An 18,063-nucleotide genomic window follows, 5' to 3' on the forward strand; every position below is an offset into this window, starting at 1 on the left:
GGAGAAGGAAGCAAGACGTTAGTGCTGTTTACCAGCTTCCCTGCTCTCCTAGAACTATTTTACGGGTGGAGGGATACTTAGGACAATGGCTTCTTCTTGGTGTCACCCTTCATCCAGACCTCCTGGTTCTGCAGGAAGGGTGATTCAAGCAGGTTTGTGGCCAATGCTTGATTACCCAAAAGGCAGACGAGGCCCCTCATTAGAGCACCAGCAAAGCACAGGCATTAAAAAGAAATTTTTGAGAGAACTTTGATACTTAGCATTTTCAAAGAAGCATTGACACAGTCATCATGGAAAAAATAAAAATGAGACTTTTTACACTTCTTAGTCTGGTTTTGTTTTGTTTTTACTTTGAGGTTATCATCTAATATTGTTTTCTTAAAATAAATTTATTTATTTTATTTTATTTTATTTTGGCTGCGTTGGTTCTTCATTGATGCGCGCGGGCTTTCTCTAGTTGCGGCGAGCGGGGGCTACTCTCCGTTGCGGTGAGCGCGCTTCTCACTGCGGTGGCTTCTCTTGTTGCGGAGCACAGGCTCTAGGCGCGCGGGCTTCAGTAGTTGCGGCACCTGGGCTCAGTAGTTGTGGCTCACGGGCTCTAGAGCGCAGGCTCAGTAGCTGTGGCACGCAGGCTTAGTTGCTCCACGGCATGTGGGATCTTCCCGGACTAGGGCTCGAACCCATGTCGTCTTCATTGGCAGGCGGATTCTTAACCACTGTGCCACCAGGGAAGTCCCAAGGACTGTGTCCTTTCTTTAAGGCCCCTCTGAGTAGTAAAATTTATGAAGACAGCTCTAAAGATCAAATTCTAGCACCCGGATGAACACATTAGAGAACTCAGAAGTCCCATTTCTGACTGCAAATTTGTACTGGCTACAGTTCAAAAGCAAATCCAAAGAGTTCCATAAAGGTTGTTTTACTGTGATATAGCAGAAAGAGGGCCAGACTCAGAACCAGAAAACCTGGTTTCTAATTCTAGTTCTACCACGCACTAACTATATAGCTTGGGGAACTGATTTAATCAGTCTGAATCTCATATTCCTCATCTAGAAGGTGGGAGCAGTCACACTTCACACATTGCTGTAAGGAATAGAAATAATGTGTGTAGACTGTCTCACACCATGCTTAGCAATGCTGTGGGCATTCAGTAGATGTTTGTTTAATCTGAACCCATTTTATTTATGAACCAATTACACACACACACACACACACACACACAGACACTTCTCTCCACCCAACACATACTGAAAACTTATAGGTAAATAAACACCATACCAGAAATCTTTAAGAGTGTGGGAAGATGCCAGACATTTCTAAAGTGAGTTAACTTTGTTTATACCATCTGTAAATTATTTTGAAATTCCACACTCTAAATAGGACATAGAGAAGCAATGGAGAGAACTGTACGAAGAAATGGAAAAAAGAAAACAGGAAAAAGAGGCCAAGAAGAAAAAGGTAAAGGAGGAGGAAAGGGAAGATGACATCTGGGGAATTGAAGAAGAGGGAAGTGAAGAGGATTTTGCTGAGGAACCAGGAAATTACAGGCAGCAGAAGGAAGATGATGATGAAAGAGCATTTCTGGGTAAAAATGTAGAAGTCCGTGTTGGTCAGAAGGATGAACTATAACTGGGTAAAAAGTGGTTACTACTCAGAGGCAAATGATGTTGCTTAGAAGGAAGAATGTTCATGGTTTGGCAAAGTCTGGGGAGCAAAATTACTTGCTCTCTCTGAATGAACATTGTATTTGGATTTCCATCCCATCTCCTTTGCTCTGTATGACCTTGGGAAAGTCCCATCACCTCTTGGGGCTTCTCTCTCCTTGTCAATGGAAAGGGAGTGATAATTCCTGTTTCATGAGGCTGCTGTAAGGATTAAATTAGCTATGTGTGCAAAGTGCCTGATATAAAAAGACAATCAACAAATAGTAGCTATTACTACTTATCATTATCATGGTATTTATAAAATTAATTGACAGTAAAAAAGCCTCTGTATAAACTTGAGCCTCATTTTCAACTTATTCCAGTATATCCAGTGATTTTATTTTGTTTAAATATCTGTATTATCTAGTATTTACTGAGCAGTTCTGATAGCTGTATTTGTGGGCAATGATGCTTGATGTTTTCTACTTGCAGGTGTATCAAGCACTTAAAAACAAAATCAGACTTCCTCTTAACATAAACAAAGATACTTTGTGAAACTCCTTTTGCTTCTCTGCTGTTTTGTGCCATAATTTTTAATTAATTATTACGTGTTTGCAGGTTTGCTGGTTTTACAGTTATCCTTTCTGTACCATCGGCTCACAATATCATTATATGCATTCACATAGCTCTTTACAGATCACAAAGAACTTTCCTATAAATTTGAGCAACTACTGCAATGTGCTCATTTAATCCTCAGAACAGCCATTGTAGAGGATACCATTATTATCTTCCTTTTACAGATGCAGAAACTGCTAAGAGGAGGCAAGTCACTTGCTCAGGGTCAAATTGCCAGTAAGGGGCGGGACCTGTATCTGAATTCAAGTTTGTCTGGTTCCAAAGATTATCCTTCCATTGCATTAGGCTGTTTGTTGAATGAGTGAGTAAATATCTATTACGACTGAGTACAGATAGTAGGCAAGTCTCTCATGGAAAAAATACCCTTTTAACAAAAATAATCATAAAGTAATTTTCCTCTTTTAAAAATTTTCTCAAAAAATAAACATACAGACAAGCAGTTGCATGAAGTGTGACAGCCTTTTCACAAGAAGCTAATGTGGTTGCCAGGTGTTCAAGGCCACCGTGGTTGATTCCTGGCCCTACTTACTTATCAGCTGTATTACCTTAGGCAAGTAATCTAACTTGCTTGTGGGAGTTATTTTCTGTGTCTCATTTTTCTGTGTCTCATTTTTCACATTTGCAAACTCAGCTGTGAGGATTAAATGCTGACTCTTCCTTCCTTTATTTTACTAGGACTACACCAAGGATTAATCCCAGTCTGGTTGGAGAGTCAAGCCCAGACACAATTATCATATGATAGCACAGGGCTACAAATTTAGGTCTGGAACATCGTAGGTGCTCAATAAATATTAGTTAAAAGAATGAACAAAACTCTGACTGGTGCTTTCAGGGAAGAGTTCACGAAGGAAGTAACTTTTGAACCAGCTCTTGAAGAATACATGTGTCTGTCTTTCGGAGGAGGATATGTGTGAACCAAATTTCAGAGTCAAAGAGCAGGGCACCTGTATGACAGGAGTGGGGTGGTGAGGTCAGGGAGAAGCAGCAAGAAGTCCTTCTTCCTTCTTTCCCGTAGGTTGGAGTCTGCTGTAGTGTCTGGGCCTTACAATCTTTGGAATGTTCTGGTTTGGAAAACTTGCCTTTGCAGGGAGGCAAAACTTTACCTCTTCCCTCTTAGGGTCTTCAGCTGGGCCTTAGAATTTAGTTAACGTAAGACAGATGAACAGGAGAAAAACATACAAATTTATTCAATGTAAGTTTTATGTGACACGGGAGCCCTCATAAGGAAATGAAGACCCAAAGAAGTGGCAAAACCTAAATGCTTTAATACTAGGTTAAACAAAGAGAGGCAATTGTGGAAAAGTAACTAAAATGTACAGGGAGGCTAAAGGAAGATAAGAATTATTTTAACAATGTCAGTTTGTGTAGAATTCTCTTGCTCTCAACTTGATGAGTGTTTCTTTTCTCCTGGTACGTGGAGGGCAGCTCCTACATGGGAGCTTTACCTCCTGTATTCAGGAGGAAAGGGGAGATCAAAGTATCCCTTTTGTATCTGCTGTTTTTCAAGTGCCTTTAGCTTAAAATAACCCTTATGCCAAAGTGGCATATTTTGGGGTAGCATATCTTGGCACCCTTCACCTTTATACCTGTTTCTATAACATAAGAGTCTTCTCATGGTGAAAAAGAGCAAGGCTTCAGGTACTGAGTCTAAACCCTGTTTTGGGGCTGCAGGGCTGGTGTGTGAGGAATCTATGTTTTAGGGATGCCATTGTTTACTACCAATGTCTGCTCTGATTGGTCAGGCATATGTTCTACCAGTTGTTACATATTTTTAAGTATCACCAGATAAAGATACTGATTTTCATGCAGAATTCTGAGGGAGTAGTAAACAATAAAGATCCATTTGAGGGAATTCCCCGGCAGTTCAGTGTTAAGGACTCTGAGCTTTCACTGCTGAGGGCACAGGTTCAATCCCTGGTCGGAGAACTAAGATCCTGCAAGCTGCGCCGGGCAGCCAAAAAAAAAAAAAAAAAAAAATCCATTTGAATATATTTTTTAAAGTTGCTGCTTTACCTTTGTTAATTTTTTACCTTTATTTTGATTGATTGTACAAACATTATTTCAGAAATTAATGTAATTTTAACTAGAAAAAATTCATGCATAGTTCCATCCATTCTGCACACATACTGAAATTTTTGTGTTTCCTGCTAGGACTTGTCTTTTGAATACCACCATTCTGCCACTGAACCATACTCCTCTAGACTGAGTTTTTCTTTTGAACTTCTGTTTATATGTTTAATTTTCAAAAGTAACAGATGTTCAATGTAAAAAAATTCATATCTACAAACACATTAAGAAAAAAGTAAAAAATTTTAATTATTCCCAAATCCAGAGACATCTGTGCAATATTTATTGTCTTTTCTTCCAGTTTTGTGTTTATTCATTGGTTGACTGGTTTGACTTTGGGTTGAAGTGGTTTAATCACACTCTTCAGTACATGGCACTTTATCCTCTTTGGTCAGTGATTATCACTTTTAAATTTTATTTGTTACTTTTTTTTTTCTCTTTTACTGCCTTTCCCTTCCCCACACAAGCAACTAAGTTCTATCGGATGTAAAACTTTTTTTTGCATATGTTCTTACAAAATATGAATTTTTGTTTGCCCTGGGTGTATTTTTAATTTATGTAAATGGTATAGTGTTTAAATCTCATTTTGTTTCCTCATATTTTTCACTATGCACTGAGTTTTTAAAATGCATTCATGTTAGAAATAGACAATCTGAAAAGACCAATCACTTGTAGTAAAATTTAATTTGTAATTAAAAAAAAAAACCTCCCATCAAACAAAAATCACAACAGAATGGCTTCACAGGGGAATTCTACCAAACACATAAAGAAGAGCTAATATCTATCCTTCTCAGACTCTTCCAAAAAATTGAAGAGGATGGAACACTCCCAAATTCATTCTACAAGGGCACCATTACCCTGATACCAAAACCAGACAAAGACACTACAAAAAAAGAAAATTACAGGCCAACATCTCTGATGAATATAGATGCCAAAATCCTTAACAAAATATTAGCAATCCGAATTCAACAATATATAAAAAGGATCATACACCATGATCAAGTGGGATTTATTCCAAGGATGCAAGGATGGTTCAATATCAATCAGTGTGATATACTTCATTAACAAAAGGAAGGATAAAAATCACATGATCATCTCAATAGAAACAGAAAAAGCATTTGACAAAATTCAGCATCCATTCATGATAAAGACTACCATCAGAGTAGGTATAGAGGGAATATATATTAACATAATAAAGGCCATGTATGATAAGCCCACAGCTAACAAATTAATGGTGAAAAGCTGAAAGCATTTCCTCTAAGATCAGGAACAAGACAAGGATGCCTACTCTTGCCACTTCTATTTAACAGAGTATTGGAAGTCCTAGCCATAGCAATCAGAAAAGAAAAATAAATAAAAAGCATTCACATTGGAAGGGAAGAAGAAAAACTTCACAATTTGCAGATGACATGACACTATGTATATAGAAAACCCTAAATCTCCACCAAAAAACTATTAGAAGTAATAAATGAATTAAGTAAAGTGGCAGGATACAAGACTAATATACAGAAATCTGTTGCTCTTCTATACACTAATAATGAACTATCAGAAAGAAAGCAAGAAAACAATTCCATTTAAAACAGTATCAAAAAGCATAAAATACCTAGGAATAAACTTAACCAAGGAGAGGAAAGACCTATACTCTGGAACTATAAAATCTTGATGAAGGAAATTGATGATGACACAAAGAAATAGAAAATACTCATTTTCATGGATTGGAAGAATTAAATATTGATAAAATGTTCATACTGTTCAAAGCAATCTACAGATTTAATGCAATCCCTATCAAAATACCCATATTTTTCACAGAACTATAACAATCCTAAAATTTATATGGAACCACAAAAGACCCTGAATAGCCGAAGGAATCTTGAGAAAAAAGAACAAAGGTGGAGGTTTCATGCTCCCTGACTTCAGACTATACTACAAAGCTATAGTAATCAAAACAACATGGTACTGGCAAAAAACAAAACAAAACAAAACAAACAGACATATAGACCAGTGGAACAGACTAGAGAGCCCAAAAATAAACCCACACATTTATGATCAATGAGTTTACAACAAAGGAGGAAAGAATATATAATGGAGAAAAGACAGTCTCTTCAATAAGTGGTGCTGGGAAAACTGGACAGCTACATGTAAAAGAACAAATTAGGACATTTTCTCACACCACATACAAAAATAAACTCAAAATGGATTGAAGACTTTAATGTGAGACCAGAAACTGTAAAACTCCTAGAAGAGAACATGAGCAGAACACTCTTTGACATTAATCGTAGCAATATTTTTTGGATCTGTCTCCCAAGGCAAAAGAAACAAAACCAAAAGTAAACAAATGGGACCTAATTAAACTTAAAAGCTTTTGCACAGCAAAGGAAACCATTGACAAAATGGAAGGCAACCTACTGAAGGGGAGAAAATATTTGCAAATGATATGACTTATAAGGGGTTAATGTCCACAATGTATAAACAGCTTATACAACTCAATGTCAAAAAAACAATCAATTCGATTAAAAAATGGGCAGAAAAACTGAATAGACATTTTTCCAAAGACATACAGATTCCAACAGGCACATGAAAAGATGCTCAACATTGCTAATTATTAGAGAAATGCACATCAAAACCACAATGTGATATCACCTCACACCTGTCAGAATGACTATAATCAAAAAGAGCACAAATAGCAAATGTTGGCAAGGATGTGGAGAAAAGGGAACCCTAGTATACTGTTAGTGGGAATGTAAATTGGTGTAGCCACTATGGAAAACAGTATGGAGATTCCTCAAAAAACTAAAAGTAGAACTCCATATGACCCATCAATTCCACTCCTGAGTATATATCTGAAGAAAATGAAAACACTAATTCAAAAAGATACATGCACCCCAATGTTCACAGCAGCATTATTTATAATAGCCAAGACATGGAAGGAACCTAAGTGTCCATCAACAAATAAATGGATAAAGAAGATGTGATATAGCCATTATTTTGTAATAAGTTTAAATGGAGTATAATGTATAAAAATATTGAATCACTATGTTGTACACCCGAAACTATTATAATATTGTAAACCAACTATATGTCAATAAAAAATAAAATACATGCTTGTTGCTGTGTGTATATCTAATCCATTTTTGATGATTACTACATAATATTTAATGACAGAACATTTACCACATTTTAGCTGTCTACTCTCCCAGTGATGGACAACCAGGTTGTCTTCAAGTCTCCACCATCATAAATAACACAGCAATGAATATGTTTCTGTGTCTGTATAAGAATTTCTTTGGGATATATCCCAGGAGTGCAACTGTGGGCTCATAGAATATGAGTTCTTGATTTGCATAATTTATGTCAGATTGCTTTCCACAAGGCTACACCAGTCCATACTCCCACCACCACGCATAAGGGTTTCAGCATCCCCACAACCCGACCAGCTGGCATTATCAATATTTTATAGTTTAATAGATGTAAAATGATAGTGCATTGCTGTTTTAATTAACATTTCACTGATATTTTTGAGCATCTCTTCATATGTCTTTTGATTTTTGGATTTCCTCTCTGTTCATGTTTTTTGCGTATTTTCTTTCTAGGGGTTGCTACCCTCTTACTTATTTGCAAGTATTTTGTGTATTAAATATTTCATATACCTTTTCTCATTCTCTCATCTAGTTACTTTGTCTACAGTGTCTTTTGGTGAATAGAAATCTTTATTATTCATCAATATTATTGTCTTATAGTTTGTGCTTTTTATAATAGGTTTTGCTTTTCCATTTCCCTCAGTCACAAACTTTAATAGTCTCCTATGTTTTTCTTTTATAATTTTATTTTTCACATTTATTATATCTTTAATCCTCCTCAAGCCAGTCTTGTATGAGGTATAGAATTGATGAAATATGGTAATTATACTTTAAGCCTTGATATTTCAGTTTCTGAGAGGGAGATATTAAATCTTCTGCTACAATTATGCTTCTATCTATTTCTTCCTGCAGTGCTCTATATTTTAAGACTGTATAATTAGGTGCATCTATGTGTTTTACCTATTACATTTATGTGTTTGTTTCTTTTATGAATATGTAATGACTTTTTATCACTTCTTATCCTTTGAGACTAAAATTCCTTTTTGACAGATACTATGGTCACAACCCAGTTCATATTTTCCTGGTGTATCTTTTTTCATCTTTTTATTTTTAGTCTTTCCATCTCCTTATGTTTTAAGTGTGTCTTTGATAGCCAATTTACTGTTGGATATATTTTTTAAAAATCCAATTAGTGAGATTAATTTATTTGCATTTAACATAATTGCTATATATTAAGAGTTAATCCTACCATCCACGTGCTACACACTTTTTTTTCTTAACCTCCATTTCTACTTTCTTTTTTTTTGAAGTATAGTTAATTTACAATGTTGTATTTGTTTCTGATGTACAGCAAAGTGATTCAGTTATACATATATACAGGTATATTCTTTTTCATATTCTTTTCCATTATAATTTATTACAAGATATTGAATATGGTTCCCTGTGCTATACAGTAGGAACTTGTTGTGTATCTATTTTGTATTATAGTAATTTGTATCTGCTAATCCCAAAATCCTAATTTATCCCTCCCCTCTGTTATCCCCTTTAGTAACCACAAATTTGTTTTCTATGTCTGTGAGTCTGTTTCTGTTTTGTAAATAAGTTCCATTTGTATCATATTTTGGATTCCACATATAAATGATATCACATGATATTTGTCTTTGTCTGTCAGACTTACTTCACTTAGTATAGTAATCTCTAAGTCCATCCACGTTGCTGCAGATGGCAGTATTTCATTCTTTTTATGGCTGAGTAGTATTCCACTATATATATACATATATATGTATATATATATATATATATGTATATATATATATATATATATATATATATATAAAACATCTTCTTTATTCATCTGTAGATGGACAATTTAGGTTGCTTACATGTCTTGGCTATTGTAATTTGTGCTGCTATGAACACTGGGGTTCATGTGTCTTTTTGAATTAGAGTTTTCTCTGGATATATGCCCAGAAGTGGGATTGCTGGATCATATGGTAACTCTATTTTTAGTTTTTTAAGGAACCTCCATACTGTTCTCCATAGTGACTGCACCAGTATACATCCCACCAACAGTATACGAGGGTTCCCTTTTCGCCACACCTTCTCCAGCATTTACTATTTGTAGACTTCTTGATGATGGTCATTCTGACCAGTGTGAGGTGGTACCTCATTGTAGTTTTGATTTGCATTTCTCTAATAATTAGCAATGTTGAGCACCTTTTCATGTGCTTATTAGCCATCTGTATGTCTTCTTTGCAGAAATGTCTGTTTTGGTCTTCTGCCCATTAAACTTCTGCAGGTCTAAAATTCATACATAATTTTTTTTCTTGTGGTGGTAGCCATTCACTTCAGAATCATACCCATAGATTTAAGAGAGTTCCTCCATCTCAACGGTTTGAACAAAAACCCAAACAAAAGTTCTAAGGGTGATGCTCAAAGATCTGATGCATCATGTGCGCACGTTGATCCAATCACTGTTGCTGAAGTAGAAGGTGTTTGATCTCCAAAGGAAACACAAGGTACTGTTTTCAAAAGAAGGAGGAATGAAGGCCCAGAGACCATAAAACAATATATGTCTGCTTCTTCATACTAATTCAACTTTTTAAAACCAGTTTCTTCATCTGTGAAATGGCAATGATAATACCTATCTCAAAGGGGTGATATGAGGAGCAAACTGGGTAATAGATATGAATGTCCCTTGTGAATCATACAGTGCTGTACAAAGATTAGTTATTCTTGCTCTTGCATTCCTCACATGGTATCATTAGTTTAGATATTGGTATTTATCTGTATTGCTACATAGGGAACTACCATCCTAGCCAGCATTCTCCCTAAATTGTGCTGATGTCTGTAGAACTGATTTTCCTTTTCTGAGAATAATGAATGTACAAGATGTCAGGATCATGTTTGACCCGGGAGTCAGTTTCCACCCAAATGATCTTGAAGTTGCAGGGCAGGGTAACTCGCTAGTAGACGTGCCAGACTGCACACAGCTGGAAGCTTGTTGCAATGGTGCCAAACTGGGCTCCAGTTCCCTCTCTACCTCAGATTATATTTGTGACCTTACCCAGGTCACTTTAACTCTCTGAGCCTGAAAAATGGAGGTCATAAGAAGACCAACCACTTAAAGCTGTGGTAGGATTACAGAAGATTATAATGTAAAATGCTCTGGCCTTGGAGAAAGTCTTAGGCTTGTCAGACACAGATTCAAATCTTTATACTGAGCGCTTACCAATTTCCACTCTGCTACATTATGGCTAGGTTGAGTGCAGGTTATTTTTCATCTCTGAAGTACATTGAATTTCTCTGTTTCCTTAGAGAATAACTGTTGTCCCCCTCAAAGCCCTATGTCTTTATAATTTGGACTAGGAATACTTGCCAGCAGGATAAAGTCTCCCAGGAGATCCTGTTCTTTATGGGCAACTGAAGTTGATAATTCTGCTTTTCACATGTGAAAATTTAGATTCAGACTAAACTGAAAGATAGTAACGAAGCTGCTATGTTTATTGGAATAGGCTATGATTGCTCATAAACCTATAATAATCCCATGAATTAGGTACTAATATCCTCGTTTTACTGATAAGGAAATAGAAGGTCACATCAATTAGGTAACTTGACCAAGGTGACACAGTTGATAAGGAGAAGGTAAACAGTCTAGTGTAATGTAAGGAGGATGGACTTTGGAGTTAGAAAGATCTAAATTAGGATCCTGGCACCGCTATTTACTAGATCTTGATCTTTGGCCCAGGGACCAAACCCCTCAAATCTCAGTTTCCTCACCTGTAAAGTGGGGATTATGATAATATCGACCTCACCTGAATGTTGTGAGGTTGAACTGAGAGAGTATACGTAATGCAGTGTGCCTGGCACATGGTAAGCGCTCCATAAATCTTTAGGCACTGCTTGATAAGTGTCCTGGGATCCCAGAGCCCATAGAGCTCACCCACAGTGCGGCCTTAGGCGGAACTTGAATCATCATCAAGCTCCTTTAAAACATTTCACTGGACATTCAAATGGTTGGCCTGACAATCCTTTGGGCTATGATTCAAGATGAAAGTCCCAGAAAGGAAATGAAGCAGCAATGTGCAGACCACCCCCACCCACACCCTGCCCAGCACAGCTGTTTGGACCAGGACTGGGAATCTGCCCCAAAGGCAGGCAAGCAACCAACAACCTACAAATGTGGACTGGCTTCTAAGAAATGAGTTGGACAAATCAATATCTCTCTCTCAGGGATCTGACTTAGGAAACATGAAGTGACTGAGGCAATTAACAGCAATAAAAACTATAACTAACTAAACTATGACATTGAGTAAGGATATGTGTGGGAGAAGATAGAGCCTGGGCTGTCTCTATCACAAACCAAAGTGATGAGGAAGCAGAAATTATGAGTATACAGAAGCTATGAAGTAGAAAAAGATATGTTTATTCAACAAATATTTCTAGAGCCCCTTCTATGAACTAGGCACTGTGCTAGGCTCTGAATATGCAAAAGTGACTAAGACACTGCTTCTGCCTTCACAGCACTTAATTTTAGTAAGGAAGAGAGACAAAACAAGTAAACAAACAAATAAATAATTACAAATTGTTTTAAGGGCTAAAAAAGAAAACAAGTATGGGGCTTAGATAGAACATACCAGGAAAGGAGCTACTTAAGAAATAGCATGGTGAGGGAAATTCTCTCAGAACAGACCATTAAAGTGAGACCTGTAGAATGAGAAGGAGCCAGAGAGAAGAGTATTTGAGGCAGAGGTTGTGCAATGCCTGCCAGTAAGAAAGGGCTTATTATGTACAAGGAAGCTGGGAAACAACAACAAAACAAAACAAGCCAGGTTGCTGGAGGGAAGTGAAGGAAAGGGAAGCAGCCTGAGATGAATTTAGCGGGGTAAGCAGGAAGCATGTCACAGGACCAGCAGGCCTTGGAATGGAGCTGGGTATTTAGTCCCTGTGTAGAGAGAAGCCATGAAAGCATTTGAGGTTGGGTAGTAACGTGATCCAGTATAAAGTGGTAGATAAGTGCAAAGGCTAAAGATTCATTCTGGGTCCAAGCCTAAGTTCTACCATTTACCAGCTGTGTGATCTTGGACAGTAATTAACCTCTCTGAGCTCCAGTTTCCTTTTCTATAAAATTGAGGTAAATTGATTTTTACCTCATGGAGTGGTTTTAAAGACTAAATACATATAAAGTGCTTGTAGCAAGTCCTGGCACATAATAAACACCTCATAAATGTAAGCTTGTACTGTTATTTTGTTGTTAAAAAGGTCATGGTAGCTACTAAATGGAGAATGAATGTGTGGGAGATAAAAGAGAGGCCAGTTATGAGGCAGATGAGGAGTCTGGGTGAGAGATGATGAGTGAAGGGGTGGTAGTAGAGACAGAGAAAAATGGACTCATTTGACATATTTTTGGAGGTAAAATTTTCATATATCACAGATAGATTGGACATTGTGGTTGAGGAACATAGAGAATTCAAGAATGACTCCTAGGTTTCTGGCTACAGCAACCTGATAGAACTGATATTTACTGAGAGGGAGGAGCCTGGGGGAAGCAGGTTTGGCTGGGAAATGAGGAGTTCTATTTTAGACCTGTTACACTGTAGATGTCAGTGAGACATCCAAGCAGATGTCAGTTAGGCAGTTCGTTATAAGTTTGGAAACCAGAAGAAAGGTCTGGGATGAAGATATCAATTTAGATGTCATTAGCATAATCAACATTTGAAGGTTTAGAAATGGCTGAGGTTGGCTAGGAAGAGAGTACACAGAGGGAAGTGAAGGGAGCCAGGAGGCCCGAGGAATAACGCATTTTAGGGTGGTTGACTAGACAAGGAGAATGAGGAGAGGCCTGTGAAGAGAGAGTAAAACCAGAAGACTAGGGGAACAAAAACCAAGAGAGGAGAGCGTTTCAAGACTGTTGGAGAGGTTTGCTTAGAGTGTGGAAAGGTCCAATAAGATAAGGATAGAAAAATATTACTCACTGATGACTTTGACAAGAGCAGTTTCAGTGAAGTGTGTGTGTCGGGGGGTCACACTTCAAACAGCATCCAACAGGTTGACAAATTAACTGGAGGTGTTCTTGCTTTGACAGCACGTATAGTAAAACTGGAACAATACAGAGAAAATTGGCATGACTCCTACATACAGATGACACACAGATTCGTGAAGTGCTCCATATGTTTTGTGTATGGATCTGACTTTTGGACAATGTTAGCTTTTACATATTCAAAAAAGAAAAGTGAACCAACAAGAATGAAAGGGATCCTAAAACTGAATATAAACAGACAGAAATAAACCTAACTATATTTAAATAAGTAATATAACCATTCTGAAGGAAAATAAAAAACCGATCAGGATAACTTTTGAACACAGTACTTTGACTATATTCCCTTAGTCTAAAAACAAAACAAAAATGCAAACAAATATTGAACATTATTTAATAGATTGTTTTCGGGGACTTCCCTGGTGGCGCAGTGTTTAAGAATCCGCCTGCCAGTGCAGGGGACACAGGTTCGAGCCCTGGTCCGGGAAGATCCCACATGCCGTGGAGCAACTAAGCCCGTGCGCCACAACTACTGAGCCTGCGCTCTAGAGCCCGCGAGCCACAACTACTGAGCCTGTGTGCCACAACTACTGAAGCCCATGCGCCTACAGCCCGTGCTCCGCAACAAGAGAAGTCACCGCAGTGAGAAACCCGTGCACCGCAACGAAGAGTAGCCCCCGCTTGCCGCAACTAGAGAAAGCCCGTGTGCAGCAACGAAGACCCAACGCAGCCGAAAATAAATAAATAATTAATTAATTTAAAAAAAGATTGTTTTCTTTAGTGGAATGGACATAGCAATTCTGAAACTATTTGGTGTATATCATAACACTGAACAAATGAAAATAAGACGTTGATGCCGTTGAGAGCCAGAGTTCTCACTGTGGGAAAAGGGAGATGCGAATCAGGAATTGGAGAAAGAAGCCTGTGGTGTTGAACTGGAATTAGAGGTACCAGTACTGAATTCATGATTAAAAATAGTTGAACTATCTTAAGCTGCCTTTCCTCCTTGGCTCTGTTTACTTAAAGGGCCTAGAAGCAGTTACTCCCCAGTAGCAATGGATATATCTGGTGCCCAGATCTCGGCTTCTAAATAGCATTCCCCACCTGAAGGGGTGCTCTTTCGGAGAGAGGGATGATTTCCAAGGCTAGACAGGGAAAATACTAGATGAACCTGGAACACGGTATTATACCAGAAAGCAAGGAAATGCTAAAAAAAAAATGAGCATGTGTTAAAAGGACACAGAAGCCAGCTTAAAGGGGGTCTCTATGGCCAAATCTAGGACAAGTTGAACAATAAAATGAATAATGACAATGATGGATTATAACCTATTAAATAAAATAAGCATCCATGAGGTTTTTTTTTTTTTTTTTTTACTGGTGATAATAAACAAATATATAGATAAATAAGAGAGAAGGGAAAGATCTTGCTTACAATAGAATGCTAACTAAAAAAGTGTAGATGGACTAATGGAGTTATAGAATCACCATCTTTTTTTTTTTTTTGGCTGCACGGCTTGTGGGACATTAGTTCCGCGACCAGAGATGGAACCCAGCCCACAGCAGTGAAAGCACAGAGTCCTAACCACCGGGCCACCAGGGAATTCCCTAGCATCTCCATTTTGCAACTATCATAGTAATTGATTCAGGCAAGAATTATCGGTGAATGTGGAAACCTTTGGGCAAAAGTTTTGACGAGGGACAGGATATTTACATAGTCTCAGCATACCTCTCCACAGATTACTCATTATTTACATAGGAAAAAAATACTAACTTTTTTTTTTGGTGCAGTGGTTAAGAATCCGCCTGCCAATGCAGGGGACACGGGTTCGAGCCCTGGTCCAGGAAGATCCCACATGCAGAGGAGCAACTAAGCCTGTGCGCCACAACTACTGAGCCTGCGCTCCAGAGCCTGCAAGCCACAACTACTGAACCCTCATGCCACAACTACTGAAGCCTGCGCGCCTAGAGCCTGTGCTCTGCAACAAGAGAAGCCACCGCAATGAGAAGCCCCCGCTCATAGCAGCTAGAGAAAGCCCGTGGGCAGAAACAAAGACCCAATGCAGCCAAAAATAAATTTTTAAAAAATTTTGCGCCAAAAAAATACTAACTAGTGAAGACCTAGCAGATACCACCTTAACCAACTGATCAAAATGAATACGATCAATAATGGGACCAGGTAACTCCGTATTTCTACTCACGTGACACACCATCCCATAGGTGGTATTCCTGCCCACTCCAAAAAAAGAAAAATGTAAATCTCATCCTAAGGAAATAGGACACAAACCCAAATAGAGGGAAATTCTATAAAACAATGGCCTGTACTTAAAAAAAAGTTAGTATCATGAATAACAATCTATTTTAGATTAAAAGAAACTAAAGAGTCATGACAGTTAAATGCAATGCATGATTAGGGATCAAGCACTGGATCAGACCTTGTATAGGATGGAAAACTGCTATATAGGATATTATCAGGCCAATAAGTGAACTTTGAATGTGGACTATAAATAAGAATTATATCATTGATAAAGTTCCTGAATGTAATCTTCATACTGGGGGTGGGGGTGGGGAGAGGGGTGTATAGGTATGTAAGAGAATGTCCTTGTTCTTAGAAAATACACACTGAAGTACTTAGGGTGTTAGGGGTAAAGGCTCCAATTCAAATGGTTCAGAACTCCCCCCCCACCACACACACATACATCTATATATTTATGTGTGCATGTGTACACATATACACACACACAGATAAAGAGACTGTGGCAAAATACTAACTTTTGGTGCCCCTGGATAAAGAGTATATGGGAATAAATAAAAAAAAAAAAAAAAAAAAAAGAGTATATGGGAATTCTTTGTAATATTTTTACAACTCTTCTGAAAGTTAGGAATTATTTTAGAGTAAAAAGTTTAAAAATAAATTGGAGATGAGTAAGTAGAAACAGTATGTAGATAACCCTTTTGAGAAATTTGGCTGTGAAGGGGAGCAGAGAAGTAGACCCAGAGTCAGGGTTGTAAAATATCTCTTCGAAGATGGGAGAAACTAGAATAGGTTTGCATGGTGATGAGAACAATGATGGGCCTCAGTTCCTCCTTTTTAAGAAGAGAGATTTGATGATATACCCTTTCCTCAGGCCCTCTAAGACTCTCCTACCTTTAGATAATGTGAGCTCCTCTGAAAACACATTTTATTCCTTAAACTTCAACCAGGAAAAGACATTTGGGCTACCACTGGAGGGCAGTACAAAATGATGCTGCATGTCATTCTGATGGTTTTATTGTTTCAGCTGCTGGAACAAAACAAAGCCCTTTACATGATTTTCTCTCAAATGTGTTACAAGAAATAAACCTCCTTCTAACGTACAACTTTTCTTTTTTTAAACATCTTTATTGGAGTATTATTGCTTTACAATGGTGTGTTAGTTTCTGCTGTATAACAAAGTGAATCAGCTGTATGTATACATATATCCCCATATCTCCTCCCTCTTGCGTCTCCCTCCCACCCTCCCTATCCCACCCCTCTAGGTGGTCGCAAAGCACCGAGCTGATCTCCCTGTGCTATGCAGCTGCTTCCCACTAGCTATCTCTTTTACATTTTTTAGTGTATATATGTCCATGCCACTCTCTCACTTCGTCCCAGCTTACCCTTCCCCCTCCCCGTGTTAAGTCCATTCTCTACGTCTGTAACGCACAACTTTTCGCAAATGTTTTACAGAAGAAAAGCCCAGCATAATTCATAACAGGAGTTTGGCAGGCGGAGTGAAGTGGTGAGAGGGTCTCATACTTGGAAAAACGCCTGTCACACAAGTTTAATAAAGAATAGATGATAACGGAAAATTTAGAGCATGTCAGAGTTGGAAGGGACCCTAGAGAAGGATGACTGCAGCCCCCTTTTTAAAGATAGCACCTTGGGTCCAGAGGAGGGGAAGGACTTGGCCAAAGTTACGATGACAGAGAAGGTAATGGTTTCAACATTTATCTGATTAGTCTGTGAAGAAAGATGTTGTGATATCTTCAAATGACATCATAAATATAGCTTGCAAAGAGACTGACCCCATCATTGATATTGATACTGAGTTCCTGAAAAAATTGTGACACCTCAGTTGCGAGACTGTGTCCCTTCCGTCTTCCTCAACCTTGGGAGAATATGACAATTTGCCTTCCACTCTTATCTGCTGCAACCGGTCCTAATGCTCTGGACAGCATAATTCTGATCATATCCAGCCTATTTCCCACACCTTTCTCACAGGAGCTTCAGACCCATAAGGGATCACTGTCAGACTTTCCTACCAACATTGGGGGGGTGGAGTTGAAGGCTATTGGAAAGAAAGTGAATGGGCATGCAGCAGTCCATTGTTCGGAAAGAAACAGCCGTATCAGTGCATTTGAGGGGAAGTGATCTTAAAAGGACAATCAGAAAATCCTAGTGAAATGTAAAAACTCTAAATATGACCTAAGTACATAAAGGAAAAGAAAGACTTTAGACTGATCAAAATACAGAAAGCAATATGACTTCATATCACGCTAATAAGTAGACTCAATTACATAGAAGGCCCCTAATGTCACTATTACCTACATAAAATGTTCAGGCATTAGCCTGGCATTTTAGCTCCCA

At 38.1% G+C, this 18,063-nt stretch overlaps 1 protein-coding gene and 1 pseudogene across 2 annotated transcripts in view; one reads left to right on the forward strand and one right to left on the reverse strand.

Annotated features, from left to right (window-relative positions):
- LOC309645519 (calreticulin-like) overlaps positions 1-15,371 on the forward strand; it is a 29,585-nt gene extending 14,214 nt beyond the window's left edge. Inside the window, exon 6 of the mRNA XM_082430738.1 lies at positions 1,378-15,371. Coding sequence (XP_082286864.1) covers positions 1,378-1,626 — 249 coding nt within the window. The 3' untranslated portion in view covers positions 1,627-15,371. The remainder of the gene's footprint in view (positions 1-1,377) is intronic.
- The window catches only part of LOC309645229 (SCAN domain-containing protein 3 pseudogene), a 203,951-nt pseudogene that overhangs the window by 84,870 nt on the left and 101,018 nt on the right, over positions 1-18,063 (reverse strand). The gene's annotated exons all lie outside the window — the stretch shown is intronic.

The sequence above is a fragment of the Balaenoptera physalus genome, assembly GCF_965194825.1.
Source record: "Balaenoptera physalus genome assembly, chromosome: 1".
NCBI classification, from domain to species: Eukaryota; Metazoa; Chordata; class Mammalia; order Artiodactyla; family Balaenopteridae; genus Balaenoptera; species Balaenoptera physalus.